The sequence below is a fragment of the Oncorhynchus kisutch genome, linkage group LG2 (assembly GCF_002021735.2).
Source record: "Oncorhynchus kisutch isolate 150728-3 linkage group LG2, Okis_V2, whole genome shotgun sequence".
Taxonomy (NCBI): domain Eukaryota; kingdom Metazoa; phylum Chordata; class Actinopteri; order Salmoniformes; family Salmonidae; genus Oncorhynchus; species Oncorhynchus kisutch.
This window is the reverse complement of record NC_034175.2, coordinates 54,862,074-54,883,548: the sequence shown is the minus strand read 5'-3', so window position 1 is coordinate 54,883,548 and position 21,475 is coordinate 54,862,074. Positions and strand designations below refer to the sequence as shown.

The window sequence follows — 21,475 nt, the reverse complement described above, 5'->3', positions numbered from 1 at the left end:
AGTCTCATGGAAAGAGTATGTGTTTGTACACTCAGTGTATTTTACTTGTAGTTTTAGGTGTAGTTTCTTTTTTCTCAGTAAAAGGGCTCTTTTGTCACTTGAATCAACAAAACTATTAAAACAATCAGAATAAATTATGACAAACTTGAATGTTTTTTTCTTTCAATACATCTGTTCATGTCATTATTAGTTCTTCATACACAATACTGTATAATATTGCTGCTCTCTGGGACCGGGATTCAATCCAATCACACTTTGTCGACATTGTTTGATGCACAATTGGCCTAGCGTCGTCCGGGTTAGGGAGGGGGTTTGGCCGGTAGGGATATCCTTGTCTCATTGCGCACCAGCGACTCCTGTAGCGGGCCGGGCGCAGTGCGCGCTAACCAAGGTTGCCAGGTGCAGGGTGTTTCCTCCGACACATTGGTGCGGCTGGCTTCCGGGTTGGAGGGCGCTGTGTTAAGAAGCAGTGCGGCTTGGTTGGGTTGTGTATCGGAGGAAGCATGACTTTCAACCTTCGTTTCTCCCGAGCCCGTACGGGAGTTGTAGCGATGAGACAAGATAGTAGCTACTAAACAATTGGATACCATGAAATTGGGGAGAAAAAGGGGTAAAATTAAAACAGGAAAAAAAAGACATTGTTCCTGCCTTTGTGGAGACCACATTCGCATATGTTGGCTCAATCGGAAATTACCTTTAAATGGCACATACTGACAAAGCTCAATCAGATTGAATCCGGGCCTAAATCTGTGCTCCTTACTGAAATATTGTGACACGTATAATGTCAACCTCTTAAAATGAGGGTTCTGGAACAACAAACCAATAAAGCTGCTTGACATTGGAATGTTTGTTCTTTTTCATGTGTCTTTTTATGACAGTTTTGTGGTGGGTTTTTCCCCCCTCACAAATAGTAACAAAATAAGAGACCTGATACATAACCTATTTTACAAGACAAATAGGTAACATGTTGTGGAACCAGTTCACAATTTTGTTTTTATCTGTGGTCATTCATCAGAAGTTCAATAACATCATTCTTTAGTCTTCTGCATAGTTCATTAATATCATACTTAGATATTTCTCCATATAGTTAAGGCCATGGTCTTACTCTGTGCATCCTCAAACTTGACCATTCCCAAGGGAAGAGGGTTAACCTTGGTTGTGCTCATTAGGGCACGCCGTAGCAACGGAAATCAAAAAACAGATAAAGGCTAAGGGGGTACTTTTACATGTCACCTTGTTTTCTTCCATTTGTGCCAATCTAACACGACCCAGCTCATGATTCAAAGAGGATGTCACTGTCATGCCTCTCACAATTAGACAGCGCTTCTTTCCCAGCCATTGATTGGTTCTATGAGAAAAAGCTATTGATCTTCTTAATGGCGTAATCAAATCTACACCAACTCCTGTTTTATTTTAGTCCGCTCGGTTAATGTGATAAAAGATATTAACATTACCTTTGAAGCAAGAGAGTCAGTGAATGACTGAATTGGTGTAGATCTGAGTGTCATACCAGGCTGTCTGGGAGAGCAGTCGCTCTTACTGTGAGTTCTCTGATGCATAGTATATAAAGATAGATCATGCCCTCTTAATAATGCTCAGACATCAGATTTGAATTAAACAAATTAACTATGTGTCTTAGTAAACAGATGAAGGCAGCAAGTACTTCACATGGTGGGGAAAAACGAGCATTGACAATGTAGTTGTATGCAATAGCTACAAACGGATCAAAGTATCCTTAGAAAGTCCTTGTGTACAGCTATAAGTTCAAATGATCATTAAAAGCTCCTTGGTTCTCATTCATCTTAAAAAAGGCATTTCACCCTTTTAGCTTGTGTGTTGTGGTCTCTAGCCTATATAACAGCATTCACCATTTGTAGTCAGAGCATCTTGTGGTTAATCAGAATGAAACTCTTAGAAAAATGCAAACCTCTCAGCTCTGCGCTAACTGGTTTAAAGTAGTGCACCACAGTATGTAGGACATAGGGAGCCATTTAGGATACATTAAGGGGAATGAGAACCACACCACTGTTTGAGGCTACACACTGAGAAGGCAATGGAAAACTCTTAAAAAAATAAATGATAATCGTCAGTAATAATTATTGTAAAGTAAATGATCTCCAATAGGAGCAAGGACCAATTTAAATAGCTGGTACACCAATAAAGGTTGTCAAAACGTAGTGCTCTCTATACTTTAGCAAATAATAAACATTTGTATGTCCCAAATGGCATCCTATTTCCCTATATAGTGCAGAGCCATAGGAATCTGGTCAAAAGTAGTGCAATCTGTAGAGAATAAGGTTCCATTTTTAAGTGCAATTTGCATTTTTCTATCATGAACCCTGTTCTGGAGGCAGCTCTGCAAGAGTGGTCACTAGCTGGCACAGCCACAAAGTCATACAATCTGATTTTAAATCTAATCTTAACCACACTGCTAACCCTTATGCCTAACCCTAACCTAAAATTAAGGCCAAAATCGAATTTTTGTTTTCATAAATTTTTACAATAATAGCCCATTTTGTTTTCTTTGCAGCTAGCCTATCTAAGCGTAAATAGCTCAGTTCTGCCTCCAGGACAAGATTCATGAAAATAAACGTCAACCTGCATTTAGAACAGATCCGTGTGATCATTCATTATAGGATGTATGTACTTCAGATTTGGAAACAAATCTGCTTTTTGAATTATTGGTAAAATTGACATGTTGCAGTGTGATAGTGAAGTTGGGATAATGATTTGTGGTCTGCTTGTTTGCTCTGTTCCCTGAATCCTGTACACACAACTTTCCAAGGGGCAGAAAGAATATCTCTTCAGTGGCAAAAGTTCATACGTGCATTCATAAGACACTTCATAAAGGTTATATTACAAATCAATCCGGAGACCAGCTCCTTCAAAGGATACAATCTATCATAGAAAAAATATTTTTTTCCTCTTTGTTCATAGGGTAGAGTGCCTTCAATCTATCATACAAAGATGTCTCTTTTTGGTGATCAAGTTTAAGTCCTCCTTATAATATCTCACTTATCTGCCCAGGGATGAGGGTCCCCTCTGTATCTGTTTCAGGGGCCAGAGGGTCCACATCACAGCCGGTGGAGTCAGGGAAGGTGTCAGAGGGAGGACACTCCTGGCTGTTGTTGACAGCGTCTAACACCTCCTGCTCCATCTCCTCTTCTAGACTTCCAAAGCGCTCCACCACACAGTGGGCTGTGAGCCTGGCCTCTGGGTCATGGTCCCAACACTCAGTGATGGTGGCACACAGCAGATTCATCCCCTGCAGTTTGGAAGAGCAATACCAGGAAGGTTTGATTATTGACAACCAGCATTGGGTTCAAGGAAGTAAAAAGAAAATGTATACAGTTGAAGTCGGAAGTTTACATACACCTTAGCCAAATACATTAACTCAGTTTTTCACAATTCCTGACATTTAATCCTAGTAAAAATGTCCTGTCTTGGGTCAGTTAGGATCACCACTTTATTTTAAGAATGTGAAATGTCAGAATAATAGTAGAGAGAATTATTTATTTCAGCTTTTATTTATTTCACCGCATTCCCAGTGGGTCAGAAGTTTACATACACTCAATTACAGCATTGCCTTTAAATTGTTTAACTTGGGTCAAACATTTTGAGTAGCCTTCCACAAGTTTCCCACAATAAGTTGGGTACATTTTGGCCCATTCCTCCTGACAGAGCTGGATAACTGAGTCAGGTTTGTAGGCCTCCATGCTCGCACACGCTTTGTCAGTTCTGCCCACACATTTTCTATAGGATTGAGGTCAGGGCTTTGTGATGGCCACTCCAATACCTTGACTTTGTTGTCCTTAACCTCTTGAACCTAGGGGGCACCATTTTTATGTTTGTAAAAATAACGTTCCCAAAGTAAACGGCCTATCTCTCAGGACCAGATGCTAGAATATGCATATAATTGACAGATTATGATAGAAAACACTAAAGTTTCCAAAACTGTCAAAATATTGTCTGTGAGTATAACAGAACTGATATTGCAGGCGAAACCCTGAGGAAAATCCAATCAGGAAGTGCCTCTTATTTTGAAACCCTTCTGTTCCTATGCATGCCTATCCTCCATTTAAAGGGATATCAACCATATTCCTTTTTCTCCGGCTTCCCTAAGGTGTCAACAGTCTTTAGACATCGTTTCAGGCTTTTATTTTGAAAAATTAGCGTGAAAGATCACATTGCGTAAGTGGATAGGTGGGGACTCTGAGTGAGTTTTTGTGCTACAGAGTAAAGCCGCCATTGTTCCTCCCGCTGTTATTGAAAAACCAACACACTCGGTTGATATACTATCGAATATATATTTTAAAAACTACCTGAGGAATGATTATAAAAAAACTTTCCGCCTGCGTTGTCGTGACCGCTCTTTCCTGTGGATTTCTGAACATAATGCGACAAACAAACGTCGGTATTTTGGGTATAAAAGTAATCTTTATGGAACAAAAGGATGGAACAAAAGGAACATTTGTTGTGTAACTGGGATTCTCGTGAGTGAAAACATCCGAAGATCATCAAAGGTAAACAGTTCATTTGATTGCTTTTCTGATTTTCGTGACCAAGCATCCTGATGCTATCGATAAACTTACATAAACGCTTGGAGTGCTTTCGCTGTGAAGCATCATTTCAAAATCTGAGACGACGGGTGGATTAACAAAAGGCTAAACTGTGTTTTGCAATATTGCACTTGTGATTTCATGAATATGAATATTTTTTTAGTAATATTATTTGACTGTTGCGCTATGCTATTCAGCGATTGCTGACACAAATTATCCCGCGACAGGGATGGGTAGGGTCAAGTTAAGCCATTTTGCCACAACTTTTAAAGTATGCTTGGGGTCATTACCCATTTGGAAGACCCATTTGCAACCAAGCTTTAACTTCCTGACTGATGTCTTGCTTCAATATATCCACATAATTTTCCTCCCTCATGACGCCATCTATTTTGTGAAATGCACCAGTCCCTACTGCAGTAAAGCACCCCCACAATATGATGCTGCCACCCCTGTGCTTCACGGTTGGGATAGTGTTCTTCGGCTTGCAAGCCTCCCCCTTTTTCCTCCAAACATAACGATGGTGATTATGGCCAAATAGTTATATTTTTGTTATCACTTTTTGACAATTTCTCCAAAAAGTACTATCTTCGTCCCCATGTGCAGTTGCAAACCGTAGTCTGGCTTTTTTATGGCGGTTTTGGAGCAGTGGTTTCTTCCTTGCTGAGCGGCCTTTCAGGTTATGTCGATATAGGACTCGTTTTACTGTGGATATCGATACTTTTGTACCTGTTTCCTCCAGCATCTTCACAAGGTCCTTTGCTGCTGTTCTGGGATTGATTTGCACTTCTCGCACCAAAGTACGTTAATCTCTAGGAGACAGAACGCGTCTCCTTCCTGAGCGGTATGACTGCTGTGTGGTCCCATGGTGTTTATACTTGCATACTATTGTTTGTACAGATGAACGTGGTACCTTCAGGCATTTGGAAATTGCTCCCAAGGATGAAACAGGTTTGTGGAGGTCTACAATTTATTTTCTGAGGTCTTGGCTGATTTCTTTTGATTTTCCCATGATGTCAATCAGAGGCACTGAGTTTGAAGGTAGGCCTTGAAACACATCCACAGGTACACCTCCAATTGACTCAAATTATGTCAATCAGCCTATCAGAAGCTTCTAAAGCCATGACATCATTTCCTGGAATTTTCCAAGCTGTTTAAGGGCACAGTCAACTTAGTGTATGTAAACTTCGGACCCACTGGACTTGTGATACAGTGAATTAATCTGTCTAAACAATTGTTGGAAAAATTACTTGTGTCATGCACAAAGTACCGTAATTTCAGACTATAAGCCGCTACTTTATTCCCACACTTTGAACCTCGCGGTTTATATAATGACGCGGCTAATTTATGGATTTTTCCCGCTTTCACAAGATTCATGCCGCCAAAAAACTGAGCACAGTCACATAATGTGACGTAAATCGAGCGCGCTCAAACTTCCCATCATTCTTATTACGGTAGTAATTTTGTCACCCTCATCATGGCAAAGACACGGAGAAATGCATTTGATGCAGCTTTCAAGTTGAAGGCGATCGATCTGGCTGTTGGAAAAGGAAATAGAGCTGCTGCATGGGAGCTTGGCCTTAATGAGTCGATGATAAGACGTTGGAAACAGCAGCGTGAGGAACTGACTCAGTGCAAAAAGACAACAAACCTTTCAGAGGGAAGAAAAGCAGATGGCCCAAAGTATTTGCAGCCACTCGACATCAGTGTAAATCGTGCATTTAAGGTGGCGCTCCGTGTTCAGTGGGAGGCTTGGATGACAAGTGGGGAGAAATCCTTCACTAAAATGGGCCGCATGCGAAGAGCAACTTATGGTCAAGTCTGCCAGTGGGTCCTGACAGCGTGGAGCATTGTCAAAAAATCATCAACAGGTTTTCAAAGGCTGGACTGCTGCGTGTTGAAGGGGCAGCATGAGCTCAGCGGGGTATTTGCCTCCGGATGAAAGTGACGAGAGCGACAATGAAAACGATCCAACATCGGATGAAGCAATTCTGAGGCTATTCAACTCCGACACCGAAGGAGATGACTTCAGTGGTTTCAGTGCACAGGAGGAGGAAGATAGTGACCAATGACTTTACTGGTAGGCTACTGTTTAATTTTTGCTACAAGCCGTGTTTCGTTAAAGCCTATTTATTTTTGTTACAGGCCGTGTTTCGTTTAAAGGCTGTGTAAAGTTCATTTGTTTCAATGTACCGGTAGGCACCTGCGGCTTATAGACATGTATGGCTTATTTATGTACAAAATACATATTTTTTAAATAATTCAGTGGGTGCGGTTTATATTCGGGTGCGCTTAATAGTCCAGCAATTACGGTAGATGTTCTAACCAACTTGCAAAAACTATAGTTTGTTAACAAGAAATTTGTGGAGTGGTTGAAAAACACGTTTTAATGACTCCAACTTCAACTGTATTTACAGTTTTTCGGTTTACTTCCTTTTTTGGCTGGAATGGAATTGACCCCAAACCTGTTCACAACCAGAGCTTTTATTTATGATCGATGTGATTGTTATCATAGGTTATCATTCAAGCTGGGATTCAATCGGAAACCGTGCTATAACGTGCTTCACATTTAAAGGTCATTTCTAATTGAGCCGACATCTCGAGGCTTGTCCTTGAATGCGATCTCAGCGAACATGGTAACATTTCCTTTAAAACCTGCATTGTCGACTAGAGCAATCGGATTGAATTCTGGCCTGAATTCACTGAGAAGTGCTGACTACCCAGTTCCCTCACCACGCTCTCACACGTATGCACGCCCGCAAACACACAGTTTACCTGATGTGTTGTCCAGCTGGTGGGTATCTCAGGTCTGCCTCTGTCCCTCAGGACCAGGTCCCTCATGCTGTCCACACACGGCTGGTCACACACCTTAGAGCCAAACGGCGGCTCGTAACTCTTAACCTCTATGAAAATACAGGAAACACACTGTAAATCCTTTCTTATTTATTATCTATTCTACATTTACAGACAATGCTACTTTCATCAAAGTCTAAGTTAAGAACATTTACCCCTGACTTGGCCCATAATAGAATAGCTTATTGTACCTCCTATGACTTCACAGCGGGACACCATTTCCCAGAGGACCAGGGCCATGGAATAGACATCCATCTGTTTAAAGGCCTCCAGATCCTCCAGATTCACTCTGGACTCCAACACCTCAGGGGCCATGTAGCGAGCTGTACCCACCTGGACAACAAGGACAGTGACAGTAGCTTAAACAAATTAACACTACATGAAGGGCCTTCTGATTCATTCTGGTTTTAGCACGGCTTTATAAACAATTTAATTCATATAGCATAGTTTTTATTCAACGGGGCATTCAACTCTGACTCTACAATTTAATATGTTATTTTCCATAATAATTCTCTGAGTAGTTATGTCAGAAGGCAGCATGCATAGGCCTACTGCTTAGTCGCTTTAGCGGAACACTGATACAGGTTCCCTTAGCAACTACTTTGGTCATTTCACCTGTTTCACCTTACCTGGCCACTGTTGGCAAAGTCATCCACGGTGAGGGAGAGGTCCAGTCTCAGAGCCAGACCAAAGTCACAGAGGGCACACTCTCTCCGGCTTTTTACCACGATGTTGCTGCTCTTCAGATCACGGTGGGCCACCGGCACCTTGGGGATCCCACAAGGGGTGGTGTCACTGTGGAGGTGGGCCAATCCTCGAGCCACCGACCCAGCCATAGCACACAGCTCAGCCCAGCTCAACACATGGCCCGCCAGGAAGTCCTAATGAATGAATGACCCATTTAGTGACCCATCCCTCACAGGATTATTTGACAACATTTTTATGAAATTGTATGTACAATAAAATGTACTAGTTATCTATTCTAGTCTTCTACTGAACCATATAACAACAATATACACTTAATCAACCTAGCAATAAACAAAACAAAGCTAAATCAAACTAACCTGTAGGTTTCCCAGGCCGTGGTAGGCCATGACCAGCCAGTACTGCCTCTGAGGGGAGCCGGAGGGCCCTCGCTCCTCTGCTGTCAGGAATTGAACCACATTTTCATGCTCCAGGTTGGCGTCAGAGAAGATGGCCCTCTCGTTGCTCCAGGACACATACTCCACAGACGGGAAGATCTTGAAATCAAATAAACATTTATTCAAAGTATTATATCACATGAAAATGGGGGGATGAGAAAAAAGAGAAGAGGGAAAACCATCACCTTCACTGCCACCGTCTCATACTGAGGACCAGCTGCCTGGTGGTGGAGCCTGGCCCGCCACACCTCAGCAAACCTCCCTTTCCCCACCAAGGCTTCTAGCTGGATGGGTAGCTGCTCCGTGCTGTGGTTGAAGTTATGGGCCCGGACGGGAGACATGTCAGATGTAGCGTCGCTATTGATGGCTGACAGCTTGCCATGGCAGTCCTCACCGCCAGTGATGGCCTCCCCACTGAGTCCCTCTGGGATGTCCAAGGCCTGGTAAATTAATGAATTCATGAATTATATTTTTAGTTACGTATCAAGTGGCCTTTAGCTGCCCATCCCATATAGGATTACTTTACACCTTTTCACAAACAGTAATGTACAGTAGCTACATGACAATAAATGAAAACCTTCCAGTTGGTTATGGCGGTGTCCCAAATGGCACCCTACTATTCCCTATATAGTGCATTACTTTTTACCAGGGACCTATGAGCTCTGATCAAAAGTAGTGCACTATGTTGTAGGGAATAGGGTGCCATTTGGGTCTCAAAGTATATTTTTCCATACCTGGTAGATCCACCTACCTGGTAGTGTGTGCGTTTGGGAGCCCAGTCTTTGGGCTGCTTGCCGGGCTGTCTGGTACGGTACAGGTAGAAAGCCATGGTAGCGATGATAGCCACTAAACAGGGAGGGACCAGGCTGATAACCACCACTGGAATCACATCTTTACTCTTGAGCTTGGAAAAATCTGAGGACACAGTTAAAAACAATGTGAAGACAACATGGAATCGGATCATGGGTTAGTATACATTACTACTACATTTTGGATTTACATTATAAATGCCTATTTTTCCTCAAGTTGCTTTTTTTATTAATATACAATTGTAAATTAATCTTTTTCAAATAAAATGTTCTGGTTGCACCATGTACTGCCTGGTTCCAGAATAAAATAAGTGGTTACCATTGGAGCCCTTGTCGAATATAAGCTTATCGTTGCACTCGTGTTCTCCCAGGCAGCCACAAACGAACAGGACCCCATCCTCAGAGGGCTGAGGAGCCATCACACACTCGTTGGAGGAGTAGTTTGACAACATGATATTCTCCAGTGGCTGCTGGGGCTGGTGGCATAACGTCTTCACACTCATACTCTCATTGTCCTTCCGCCTGGGACACAGATGAAGACACTAACAGATGTTAAAGCTGTACACGCAGTCATACACTCACATGCACAGATCAATTATAAAGTTACTTATCAAACTAGTCAACTGAATTTAGTTAGGTATTTTACAATAGGAAAATGTCTCTTAACCTATAGTTGACTTTTGACTTTGTGGTTTTGTTTGGATTGGTTATGTACAGTGGGGAGAACAAGTATTTGATAACCTGCAAAATTGGCAGTGTTTCCTACTTACAAAGCATGTAGAGGTCTGTAATTTTTTTCATAGGTACACTTCAACTGTGAGAGGTGGAATCTAAAACAAAAATCCAGAAAATCACATTGTATGATTTTTAAGTAATTAATTTGCATTTTATTGCACCTCTCCACAATGGCCAAGACCAGAGAGCTGTGTAAGGACATCAGGGATAAAATTGTAGACCTGCACAAGGCTGGGATGGGCTACAGGACAATAGGCAAGCAGCTTGGTGAGAAGGCAACTGTTGGCGCAATTATTAGAAAATGGAAGAAGTTCAAGATGACGGTCAATCACCCTCGGTCTGGGGCTCCATGCAAGATCTCACCTCGTGGGGCATCAATGATCATGAGGAAGGTGAGGGACCAGACCAGAACTACACGGCAGGACCTGGTCAATGACCTGAAGAGAGCTGGGACCACAGTCTCAAAGAAAACCATTAGTAACACACTACGCCGTCATGGATTAAAATCCTGCAGAGCACGCAAGGTCCCCCTGCTCAAGCCAGCGCATGTCCAGGCCCGTCTGAAGTTTGCCAATGACCATCTGGATGATCCAGAGGAGGAATGGGAGAAGGTCATGTGGTCTGATGAGACAAAAATAGAGCTTTTTGGTCTAAACTCCACTCGCCGTGTTTGGAGGAAGAAGAAGGATGAGTACAACCCCAAGAACACCATCCCAACCGTGAAGCATGGAGGTGGAAACATCATTCTTTGGGGATGCTTTTCTGCAAAGGGGACAGGACGACTGCACCGTATTGAGGGGAGGATGGATGGGGCCATGTATCGCGAGATCTTGGCCAACAACCTCCTTTCCTTAGTAAGAGCATTGAAGATGGGTCGTGGCTGGGTCTTCCAGCATGACAACGACCCGAAACACACAGCCAGGGCAACTAAGGAGTCTCAAGGTCCTGGAGTGGCCTAGCCAGTCTCCAGACCTAAACCCAATAGAAAATCTTTGGAGGGAGCTGAAAGTCCGTATTGCCCAGCGACAGCCCCGAAACCTGAAGGATCTGGAGAATGTCTGTATGGAGGAGTGGGCCAAAATCCATGCTGCAATGTGTGCAAACCTGGTCAAGAACTACAGGAAACGTATGATCTCTGTAATTGCAAACAAAGGTTTCTGTACCAAATTTTAAGTTCTGCTTTTCTGATGTATCAAATACTTATGTCATGCAATAAAATGCAAATTAATTACTTAAAAATCATACAATGTGATTTTCTGGAATTTTGTTTTAGATTCCGTCTCTCACAGTTGAAGTGTGCCTATGATAAAAATTACAGACCTCTACATGCTTTGTAAGTAGGAAAACCTGCAAAATCGGCAGTGTATCAAATACTTGTTCTCCCCACTGTATGTATTTGCGTGGATTGGAAGTTTTTATTTTACAAATGGTCAATCCAATCTGCCTTTGTATCCTGCCAACAACAACACCAGTCTTAATAACACTAGTCTCTTTCAATTTGCATGTGTCCCAAATTACATGCCCATAGTGCTCTGGTCAAAAGTAGTGCACTATATAGGGGTGCCATTTGGGACACTATCTCTGTCATTCAGAGGTCAGCAGATAGACTTCCTACGAGTGGAGGAACTAAGATCAATAATGTGTACCAAACGGCACACTATTCCCTATAAAGTGCACTACTTTTGACCGGGATCAAAGACCCTTTCTTTATTACTGTAGAGCAGGGATCGGCAACTTTTATGGGGGTAGGGGCCACAAAAAATCTGACCTCATCACGATGGGCCACAGTCACAGTTCTGCATTCTGACATCCATACCCAAACATGCAGTCAGGGCCGGACCTAGCCTTTTTGGGGCCCTAAGTTAAATTGTAAAAGGGTGCCCTCCCTGCTGTAGAGGTTTGACCACTAGGGCCCAGCATACCAGACGGTGAGCAACATTCAAATAAAGCCAAAATGAACTTTGTCCTCCTCATCGCAAACACCCCACTCACCACACATCATCATTTCTTATCAGTATCATTCATTAAAGAAACACATCCTACAGTTCCATTAATGTTTATGAGCAACATTTGTTTTGTCTGGGATACACAGACAAACATATGGATCAGCTATATATCCTGTTTACTGAGAGTTCAAGAATTATTGTCATGATGAGGATAATTATTAAAGTAGAGGAGCATAACAGTCCAGTGAGGGAGTATATTGGGAAATATACATTGTCAAAATATATTTTATAGAATGGGAAGCTATCAGCTAAACCAGATCAATATTACTAGTTGTATGTACTGTAGAGTACAAGTCAAACATTTTGACACACCTACTCATTCAAGGGATTTTCTTTATTTTTACTATTTTCTACATTGTAGAATAATAGTGAAGACATCAACACTTTGAAATAATACACTTGGAATCATGTAGTAACCAAAAAAGTGTTGAACAAATCAAAATATTTTTTATATTTGAGATTCTTCAAAGTAGCCACCCTTTGCCTTGATGACAGCTTTGCACACTCTTGGCATTCTCTCAACCAGATTCATGAGGAATGCTTTTCCCACATATGCTGAGCACTTGTTGGCTGCTTTTCCTTCACTCTGCGGTCCAACTTCAAAATATGTTTTATGTTTTTAATGTGAGAGTGAGCTCTGGTGCAAAAGACTCATTTATTATACTGTATATGGCAAATAAACTTTAACTTGGGAGATAGTCCTTTGATGAAAAACTTCACACTTACCATATTGCAATGCAAATCTCTTCACTCAGAGTACAGAAGGAGGAGAGGGAGCAGTTGGTATAACACACACTGTCCTCACAGATAGGGCTGGAGTAGTCACACCACTTACACAGGTTGGTCTTGATGTGTGTGAAGGAGAGGATAGGAAGACCTGTGGAATACACACACACAAACACTAATCAGAACAAATCACTTCTGGCTTTGAATAAAATGACTGGCACAAAACAGAACTATAGACTAGGCTTGATTCAATGCGCATTGCCAAAGTTCAGGATTATAGTGCGATTGAAATGTAAAGGTAATTTACGATTGAGCCGACATAATGCAGCATTTACCGTGAATGCAGTCTCTGCTGACACGGAAACATTGGCTTTAAATTTCTATCACACTGGAGCAAAGATCTTCAGCATTACGGAATGAATCGAGCCCTAGGCCTATACTTTACATGTGTACTGTATATGGCTCTTAGGACACCAATCTGACAAAGGTTCTGCTGTTTAGAGCGCACCCTCTTTATTGTGACAAGCTACATTAGATAGATTGCAGACTCAGTTCTGGTTCATCTAGTGAAGGGGAGGTGTGCATCCAAAATGCTTAAAGCCAAGGACAGGGATAGGATATCCATTATGTATGAAGGTCTGCTGTAACGCTCGTCGTTGGGAGAGAGAGAGGAGGACCAAGGTGCAGCGTGGTAAGTATTCATATTCTCTTTTAATGAAAACGAACACTCGAACAAAAACAACAAAACACGAGAACGAAACGAAAACAGTCCTGAACGGTGAAATACAAACACAGAACAGAAAATAAACACCCATGAAACACAGGTGGAAAAAGGCTACCTAAGTATGATTCTCAATCAGAGACAACTAACGACACCTGCCTCTGATTGAGAACCATACCAGGCCAAACTCAAAACACAACATAGAAAAATGAACATAGACAACCCACCCAACTCACGCCCTGACCATACTAAAACAAAGACATAACAAAAGAACTAAGGTCAGAACATGACATCTGCAGACATTGGCTGAGAGAAATTTATGATAAAAAGATTGTGGGGTCTGTTTTGTTAGACTTCAGTGCGGCCTTCGACATTATCAATCATAGTCTGATGCTGGCAAAACTTATGTCTTATGGCTTTACACCCCCTGCTATATTGTGGATAAAGACTTGCCTGTCTAACAGAACACAGAGGGTGTTCTTGGAAGCCATCTCGAACATAATCCAGTTAGAATCAGGAATTCTCCAAGGCAGCTGTCTAGGCCCATTACTTTTTAAAATCTTTACTAATGAATTGCCACTGGCTCTGAGGAAAGCCAGAGTGTATGTATGCGGATGACTCAACACTATACATGTCAGCTACTACAGTGACTGAAATGACTGCAACACTTAAGAGTTTCAGTTAGTGGCAAGGAATAAACTAGTCCTAAATAAGCATTGTATTTGGGACAAATCATTCACTAAACCCTAAACCTCAACTAAATCTTGTAAAAAATAATGTGGAAATTGAGCAAGTTGAGGTGACTAAACTGCTTGGAGTTACCCTGGATTGTAAACTGTTATGGTCAAAATATATTGATACAACAGTAGCTAAAATGGGGAGAAGTATGTCTATGATAAAGTGCTGCTCTACCTTCTTGACAGCACTGTCAACAAGGCACTACTACTGTTTAGTCGTGTGGTCAGGTGCCACAAAAAAGGACGTAGGAAAATATCAATTGTTTCACAACAGGGCAGCACGGCTGGTCTTTGGATGTACACAGAGAGCTAATATTAATAATATGCATGTCAATCTCTCCTTGCTCAAAGTGGAGGAGAGATTGACTTCATCAAGGCTTGTATTTATGAGAGGTATTGACATGTTGAATGCACCGAGATGTCTGTTTGAACTACTGGCGCACAGCTCAGACACCCATGCATACCCCACAAGACATGCCACAAGAGGTCTCTTCACAGTCCAGTTATGGAACAGCGGGGACTGTGAAGCAACACAAACATAGGCGCACACACACACACATCATAGCATACGCACTATACACACACACGTACATATGGATTTTGTACTGTATATATGTGGTAGTTGTGGAGTAGGGGCCTGAAGGCACACAGTTTGGATGTATTGTAATGTTTTTAAAATTGTATACACCGCCTTAATTTTTCTGGACCCCAGGAAGAGTAGCTGCTGCCTTGGCACCAGCTAATGGGGATCCATAATAAATACAAATACATTGGGTTTGTTTTACTCAATGACCGTACTTTGAGGCAGCTTCCAAACCACATGCAATGAATGCATTGTTCAATTCCCACCAGCAGTAGGCCTACCAAGAACAGCTGGAAGCTGAAGCTTCGGTAGTTACTGGTTACTACACTGAACAAAAATATTAAACGCAACATGTAACAATTTCAAAGATTTTACTGAGTTACACTTCATATAAGGAAATCAGTCAATTTTAATAAATTCATTAGGCCCTAACCTACGGATTTCACATGACTGGGAATACAGATATGCATCGGTTGGCCACAGATACCTTAAAAACCTCATAAGAATCCAACCCTTTTTTCAATTTTCACCTAAAATGACATACCCAAATCTAACTGCCTGTAGCTCAGGACCTGAAGCAAGGATATGCATATTCTTGATACCATTTAAAAAGCAACATTTTGACGTTTGTGGAAATGTGAAATTAATGTAGGAGAATATAACACATTAGATCTGGTAAAAGATAATACACTATACCATCATCTTTGAAATGCAAGAAAAAGGCCATCATTTATTATTCCAGCCCAGGCGCAATTTATATTTTGGCCACTTGATGGCCCTTTGTGCAAAGTTTTAGACTGATCCAATGAACCATTGCATATCTGTTCAAAATGTTGTATCAAGACTGCAAAATGTGCCTAATTGGTTTATTAATACCTTTTCAAGTTAATAATTGTGCACTTTCCTCAAATAATAGCATGGTATTCTTTCACTGTAATAGCTACGGTAAATTGGACAGTGCAGTGAGATTAATAAGAATTTAAGCTTTCTGCCCATATCAGATATGTCTATGTCCTGGGAAATGTTTTTGTTACTTACAAACTCATGCTAATCACATTAGCCTACGTTAGCTCAACTGTCCCGCCGGGGGGACACTGATCCCGTAGAGGTGTCCTGTGCGAATTTGCTGGATATTGGCGGGAACTGGAACACGCTGTCGTACATGTCGATCCAGAGCATGCCATACTTGCTCAATGGGTGACATGTCTGAGTATGCAGCCCATAGAACTGGGAAATGTTTAGGAAATGTCCAGGAATTGTGTACAGATCCTTGCAATATGGGGCCGTGCATTATCATGCTGAAACATGAGGTGATGGCGGTGGATGAATGGCACGACAGGATTTCGTCACGTTATCTCTGTGCATTCAAATTTCCATTGATAAAATGCTATTTTTTGTTGTTGTCTGTAGCTTATTCCTGCACATACAACAACTCCACCAGCAAACCGCTCGCCCACACTATGCCATGCACGCTGTTTGCCATCTGCCCGGTACAGTTGAAACTTCTCCAGCGTACCAGTGGCCATCGAAGTTGAGCATTTTCCCACTGAAGTCGGTTACAACAACAAACTGCAGTCAGGTCAATATCCTGGTGAGGATGACGAGCATGCAGATGAGCTTCCCTGAGATGGTTTCTGACAGTTTGTGTAAACCCACAGTTTCATCAACTTTCCGGGTGGCTGGTCTCAGACGATCCCGCGGCTGAAGAAGCCAGATGTCGACGTCCTGGGCTGGCGTGGTTACACATGGTCTGCGGTTGTGAGGCCGGTTGGATGTACTGCCAAATTCTCTAAAACGACGTTGGAGGCGGCTTATGGTAGAGAAATTAACATTCAGTTCTCTGGCAACTGCTCTGGTGGACATTCCTGCAGTCAGCATGCCATTTGCATGCTCCCTCAAAACTTGTATTGTCCTCAGCACAATGTGCACCTGTTTAATCAGTTTCTTGATATGCCACACCTGTCAGGTGGATGGATTATCTTGGCAAAGGAGAAATGCTCACTAAGAGGGATGTAAACAAATTTGTGCACAACATTTCAGAAAAACAAGCTTTTTGTGCTATTTCAGCACATGAAACCAACACTTTACATGTTGTGTTTATATTTTCTCTCAGTATAGTAGTTATTCAACATAGTCATTGCAATATTTTCTATATTGTATTGTATGGCCAACAAGTTGTATTTGTAATATATTTTGAAAATATTTTCAAATTAGTGTATGATTGAAAAATTGAACACAGCGAATATGTATTTGACCCAGGTTTGATTGAATGGGGGGGGGGGGGGGCTGTGCTGCATTGGTTTGACACAGGCTCTAGAAAGCATTATGAGCGTTCCTTCCCACGCATCTTGTATCTGCCGTCCCCTCCTTGTGCTGTGTTGCCACATCACAACAATATTAATGGCTGATTAAAGCCAGATGAGGGATTTTTTCACTCCCAGGGGGATGGTGATCTAACAAAACTACGCAAACATTAAAAGAAGCTGTACACATATTTCACGAAGGCTTCCAGATGTTGGCCAATGCCAACCAACAAAATATATATACACATACACACACACACACACAAAATAAAAAAAGACAAAGGAGAAAGGGTGAAGAAAAAAGAAAAGAAAAACTAAAAAAGGCTGGCTAAGCAAAAACTTTCAACGTAAACTTTCAACTAATTAAAATCAGCAGTGACTGCTCCAGAAATAAATTGAAGCCAGAAGTTTCGGCGTGAGCCAAGTTTGAAGCTCAGCCCCTTTGTGTCTTTTTTTGTGTGTGTCTTATGGGAAATCCAACTGCTCTGCTGTGTGCTTACAGCCGGGAGGCCCAGGGATGTTGGCTGCATTTATTTGCTTTTCAGTTTCAGCCTCGGGTCTCAACTAACTCTCCCTGGTTCCCTATCAGTTTACCCAGAAAAATAGAATGACTATCTAAATGCAAGTCAATCGGTTTGTAATGGGTGGATCTGTGACTCTCTTTCTATGAGTATACATATACAAATAAACACAGACACAGCGGGAGAGCTGAACGTTTGATGTTCCTAAAAATATCAAATAGATACTAACTTATCAGTTCCGTAAAAATGTGACCCCTAGAGAGATCTCTCTTGTAGAAGACCAGACAACACCAAAACATACAATAGTTTGCCTGTTATGGGTAAATAAGAAAAACAAAACTAACAAATAATGAATTATTCCCATCTACACTCTCGTTTATTTAGTCCCCTTTTCCTATAGTCCCCTGTCGTCCTATAGTCCATGTTTGTGCAATGTTCACTTGACCATGCGACAAATCTTGCTTCAAAACAGTCAGCCTTTGGTTTTATAAGTGACAGAATCTCAGCTGACCCCCACCAAGCGTAGTAACCAAATCAGGCCACTAGTTGGCCCATTCTACACCAACCAATCTCCCTATTATTGATGCAGCATGCTGAAATTTCTCTCCACAGGACTCAAAAGGAAAGTATTTCCTGATTAAATAGACAAGAACACAATTAAATTACCCAGGTGTAATGAACGTACGTCCTTTTGAGGGACCCCGCCTAGTCTCAAACAATAAATAACATTTACGCAGCCAGGTACTGTAGTTCTAACAATTATGTGATTTAGTCCAGTCTTAAAACTGGACCTTAATAAGCACAACACAATACATTTGTCAATATCCATAACATCAAAATAAAAACACATGAGAGAGATATGAAAATTGCATTAGATACATTTCTCTGACCTACAAGTCCAAGTGAAGCATCTTATTGTAGCCATCTTATTGTATCTATAATCTAAAAGGGTTCTTCGGCTGTCTCCATAGGAGGACCATTTGAAGAACACTTTTTGGTCCCATGTAGAGCGCTTTCTACAGACAGTTCTACCTGGAACCCAAAAGGGTTCTGCCTGGAACCAAACAGAGTTCTACCTGGAACCAGAAAGGGTTATCCTATGGGGACAGCTGAAGAATCCCTTTGGAACCATTTTCTCGAAACCAAAGGATGAGAATAAGAAGCTAAATCTATAAGAAGGTTTTCCCAAGCCGGAGGTCATATAAGGGTCATAGTATTCACTGTTGTCATTTTTAAAAGGACCCTTATCTCATACCCAGCAATGAAAAGTGTTGTCCCAAATGGCACCTTATTCCCTATATAGTGCAGTGTGCACTACTTTTGGCATAGGGCTCTGGTCAAAAGTTGTTCATTATGTAGGGAATAGGGTGACATTTGGGACACAAACAGGGTCTAAAAGAACACACAAGAGTCTGTATGTGTCCCCAGTGGCCATCACAAGCTGGGCACAGAGAGAAGGAGGAGGGGGTGGAGAATAAAGGGGATTTCTACATCTTATTTTTGCCTGCTTAGGTCATCACAATCTTGTCATTATGGGCTGATGTGGGATGATGGAAGGTCAGGCTAGAGAACACAACACAAAGCTCATCATGTCACAGCACTCATTGTGCTCTGTGCTACTTCGCTCCCTCAATATCACTGAATATCACCAGCAAGCATGCAACTTGTTATGTCCCCAAGAGTGCACACACTGAACATAGGTAATGTGAGAAGTTAAAAACATACACAATTCAAAATAAGAATTGCTCAACTCTTACTAAGTTCTATATGTCAATGAGTTATAAATTGGTGCTATAGCCCGGGATTCATTTTCTTCATAACATATGAGAAGTTCACCATTACCTCTATAGTACTTACATGACCTCTGTACTCCTCCTCAACCTACAGTTTATCTATGTATTGTGTCACTTTGCTTCCTCAACATAACTTGTAAGTATCAAGTGTGCAACTTTGTAAGTCCTCTAGAGCACACACTGGGGCAGCAGGTAGGCTAGTGGTTAGAGCGTTGGACTAGTAACCGAAAGGTTGCAAGATTGAATCCCCAACAAGTTAAGAATCTGTCATTCTACCCCTGAACAAGGCAGTTAACCCACTGTTCCTAGGCCATCATTGAAAATAAGAATTTGTTCTTCACTGACTTGCCTAGTTAAATAAAATGGGTGAAGTTTCCCTACTTCTTGGTATACAGTTTCTACATGAGCTCCGAACTCCTCAATCTATGCTTCAATCTTGTATTCCCTGAGGAGAAGTGCCCCTGTTTGCATGCAGCAGGGATAATTGAGCCTCAGAATCGATTTCCTGTTTGGAACTTTCCATTACAGATGGCAGCAGTAAAAAAATGTATGTGGTCACATTGCATCAAAGTTCTATTACATCGTTTCATCATCACAACTACTGACACTCTTGTTCTAATTAACTAGTTAATTTCTTTTGATTCAAAGTTATGATCAAGCCCTGTTTGAGCAAAATGTTTCATGTTTTTTATGTCATTAAATACAATAACCCTAATGTTTGTAAGTTGTTGTTTTAGCTTATTGACTTCATATTCAAATAATTTCAGAAAATGTGGGAAATTGTTTGAGACAAATGTTAAGAGTTAGTTAAGTTTACTTCAGATTCCCTAAATAGTGGCACCACTGAACATGAGAGTAAACAATCAAGTTAAATTCTATTCTAAACATTCAAAATATGCTGATAATAAATAACAGGCATAGCTAAAGAACTGTTAAGTGTCAGAAATATGTTTTTCACCAGATTGGATGACTTGGATCGTTCAGTCATTCCCATTTTATTATGTGCCTTCAGAGGTTCTTAGGTATCTTCCTACTATTGACTGAGTTTAGGTGACTGTCACGACATCATTTAGTAGGACAGTACCTAGGTAGAGCACATACAAATGATATGTTACATGAGGTAAAACTACTGGTTTAATAAAGCTACAGTGAATACATGTTTTAATTCAAACAAATCTACAGAAGAAAAGAAAGAAAGAAATTATAGTTGTTTACTTATTTATTTTTGCATTAGGCTATTCCATCACATATATGATATTGAGAAAATTACCCTGAAGTCACTTTTCCACTGAAGAAAGGGCAAGAAAACGAAAAGTCGCATTTCATAAATATACGTTTTGAGCATCTGTTTTACACGACCAGAACCTCCCTTGAATAAACATTTGATCCCCCTCCCCCTTCACAACTTCACCAGATTGAAGAAACAATGGACACGGAACACTTAAAAGTGAATACGGAGTGAGTAAGCGAATCAAAAAATACTTACAGAAAGACAGAAGAACAATATTCACTGCCGAGAATCTCCAGCACCCCATAATATTGACATTAAAAAAATAACCTGATTAAAACGTCGTGGTCGCACTGTATTTGTCTATGTATTTGGGAACGTGAGTAGTAAGATAGACGTTCATTTAGCTTATTGAAGTCGTATTCAGTGAAACAACTGGTTGGGCTCGGGGCTTTTGGCTGGAGTTCCGTGTAGGCGGATCCAGATGTTTTTCATCCAGCTGTGTTAAGGGACCCGCCCAGGAACTGGACTTCATTAATCGGATCCTAAACCCAGTAGAATTTGGGTTGACACGGGACGTGTAGTAGGATCATAGTAGGTTATATTAAATAATACTAATAACACTAATAATTATTAATATTATTATTATTATAGCCCAGAATAGGCCTAAGCATTTGTGAAAATGGAGGGTCTAATTGTCTCCAATTGTAGGCTATAGCCTAGTAGGCCTATTTATATCTGCCAAGTGTGAGTTGTGCTGTG

At 41.3% G+C, this 21,475-nt stretch overlaps 1 protein-coding gene across 1 annotated transcript; it reads right to left on the bottom strand.

The window, feature by feature from the left end:
• Positions 1-975: 975 nt before the first annotated feature.
• On the bottom strand, positions 976-21,162 carry tgfbr2l (transforming growth factor beta receptor-like). The gene is made up of 10 exons (XM_020457809.2): positions 20,972-21,162; positions 12,828-12,978; positions 9,680-9,882; positions 9,303-9,466; positions 8,737-8,991; positions 8,474-8,650; positions 8,039-8,290; positions 7,601-7,742; positions 7,332-7,459; positions 976-3,265 (listed from the first exon to the last, which is right to left on the bottom strand). The coding sequence occupies exons 1-10, from the start codon at positions 21,018-21,020 to the stop codon at positions 3,002-3,004; spliced, it is 1,785 nt and encodes a 594-aa protein (XP_020313398.1). The 5' UTR covers positions 21,021-21,162; the 3' UTR covers positions 976-3,001.
• Positions 21,163-21,475: the final 313 nt, after the last annotated feature.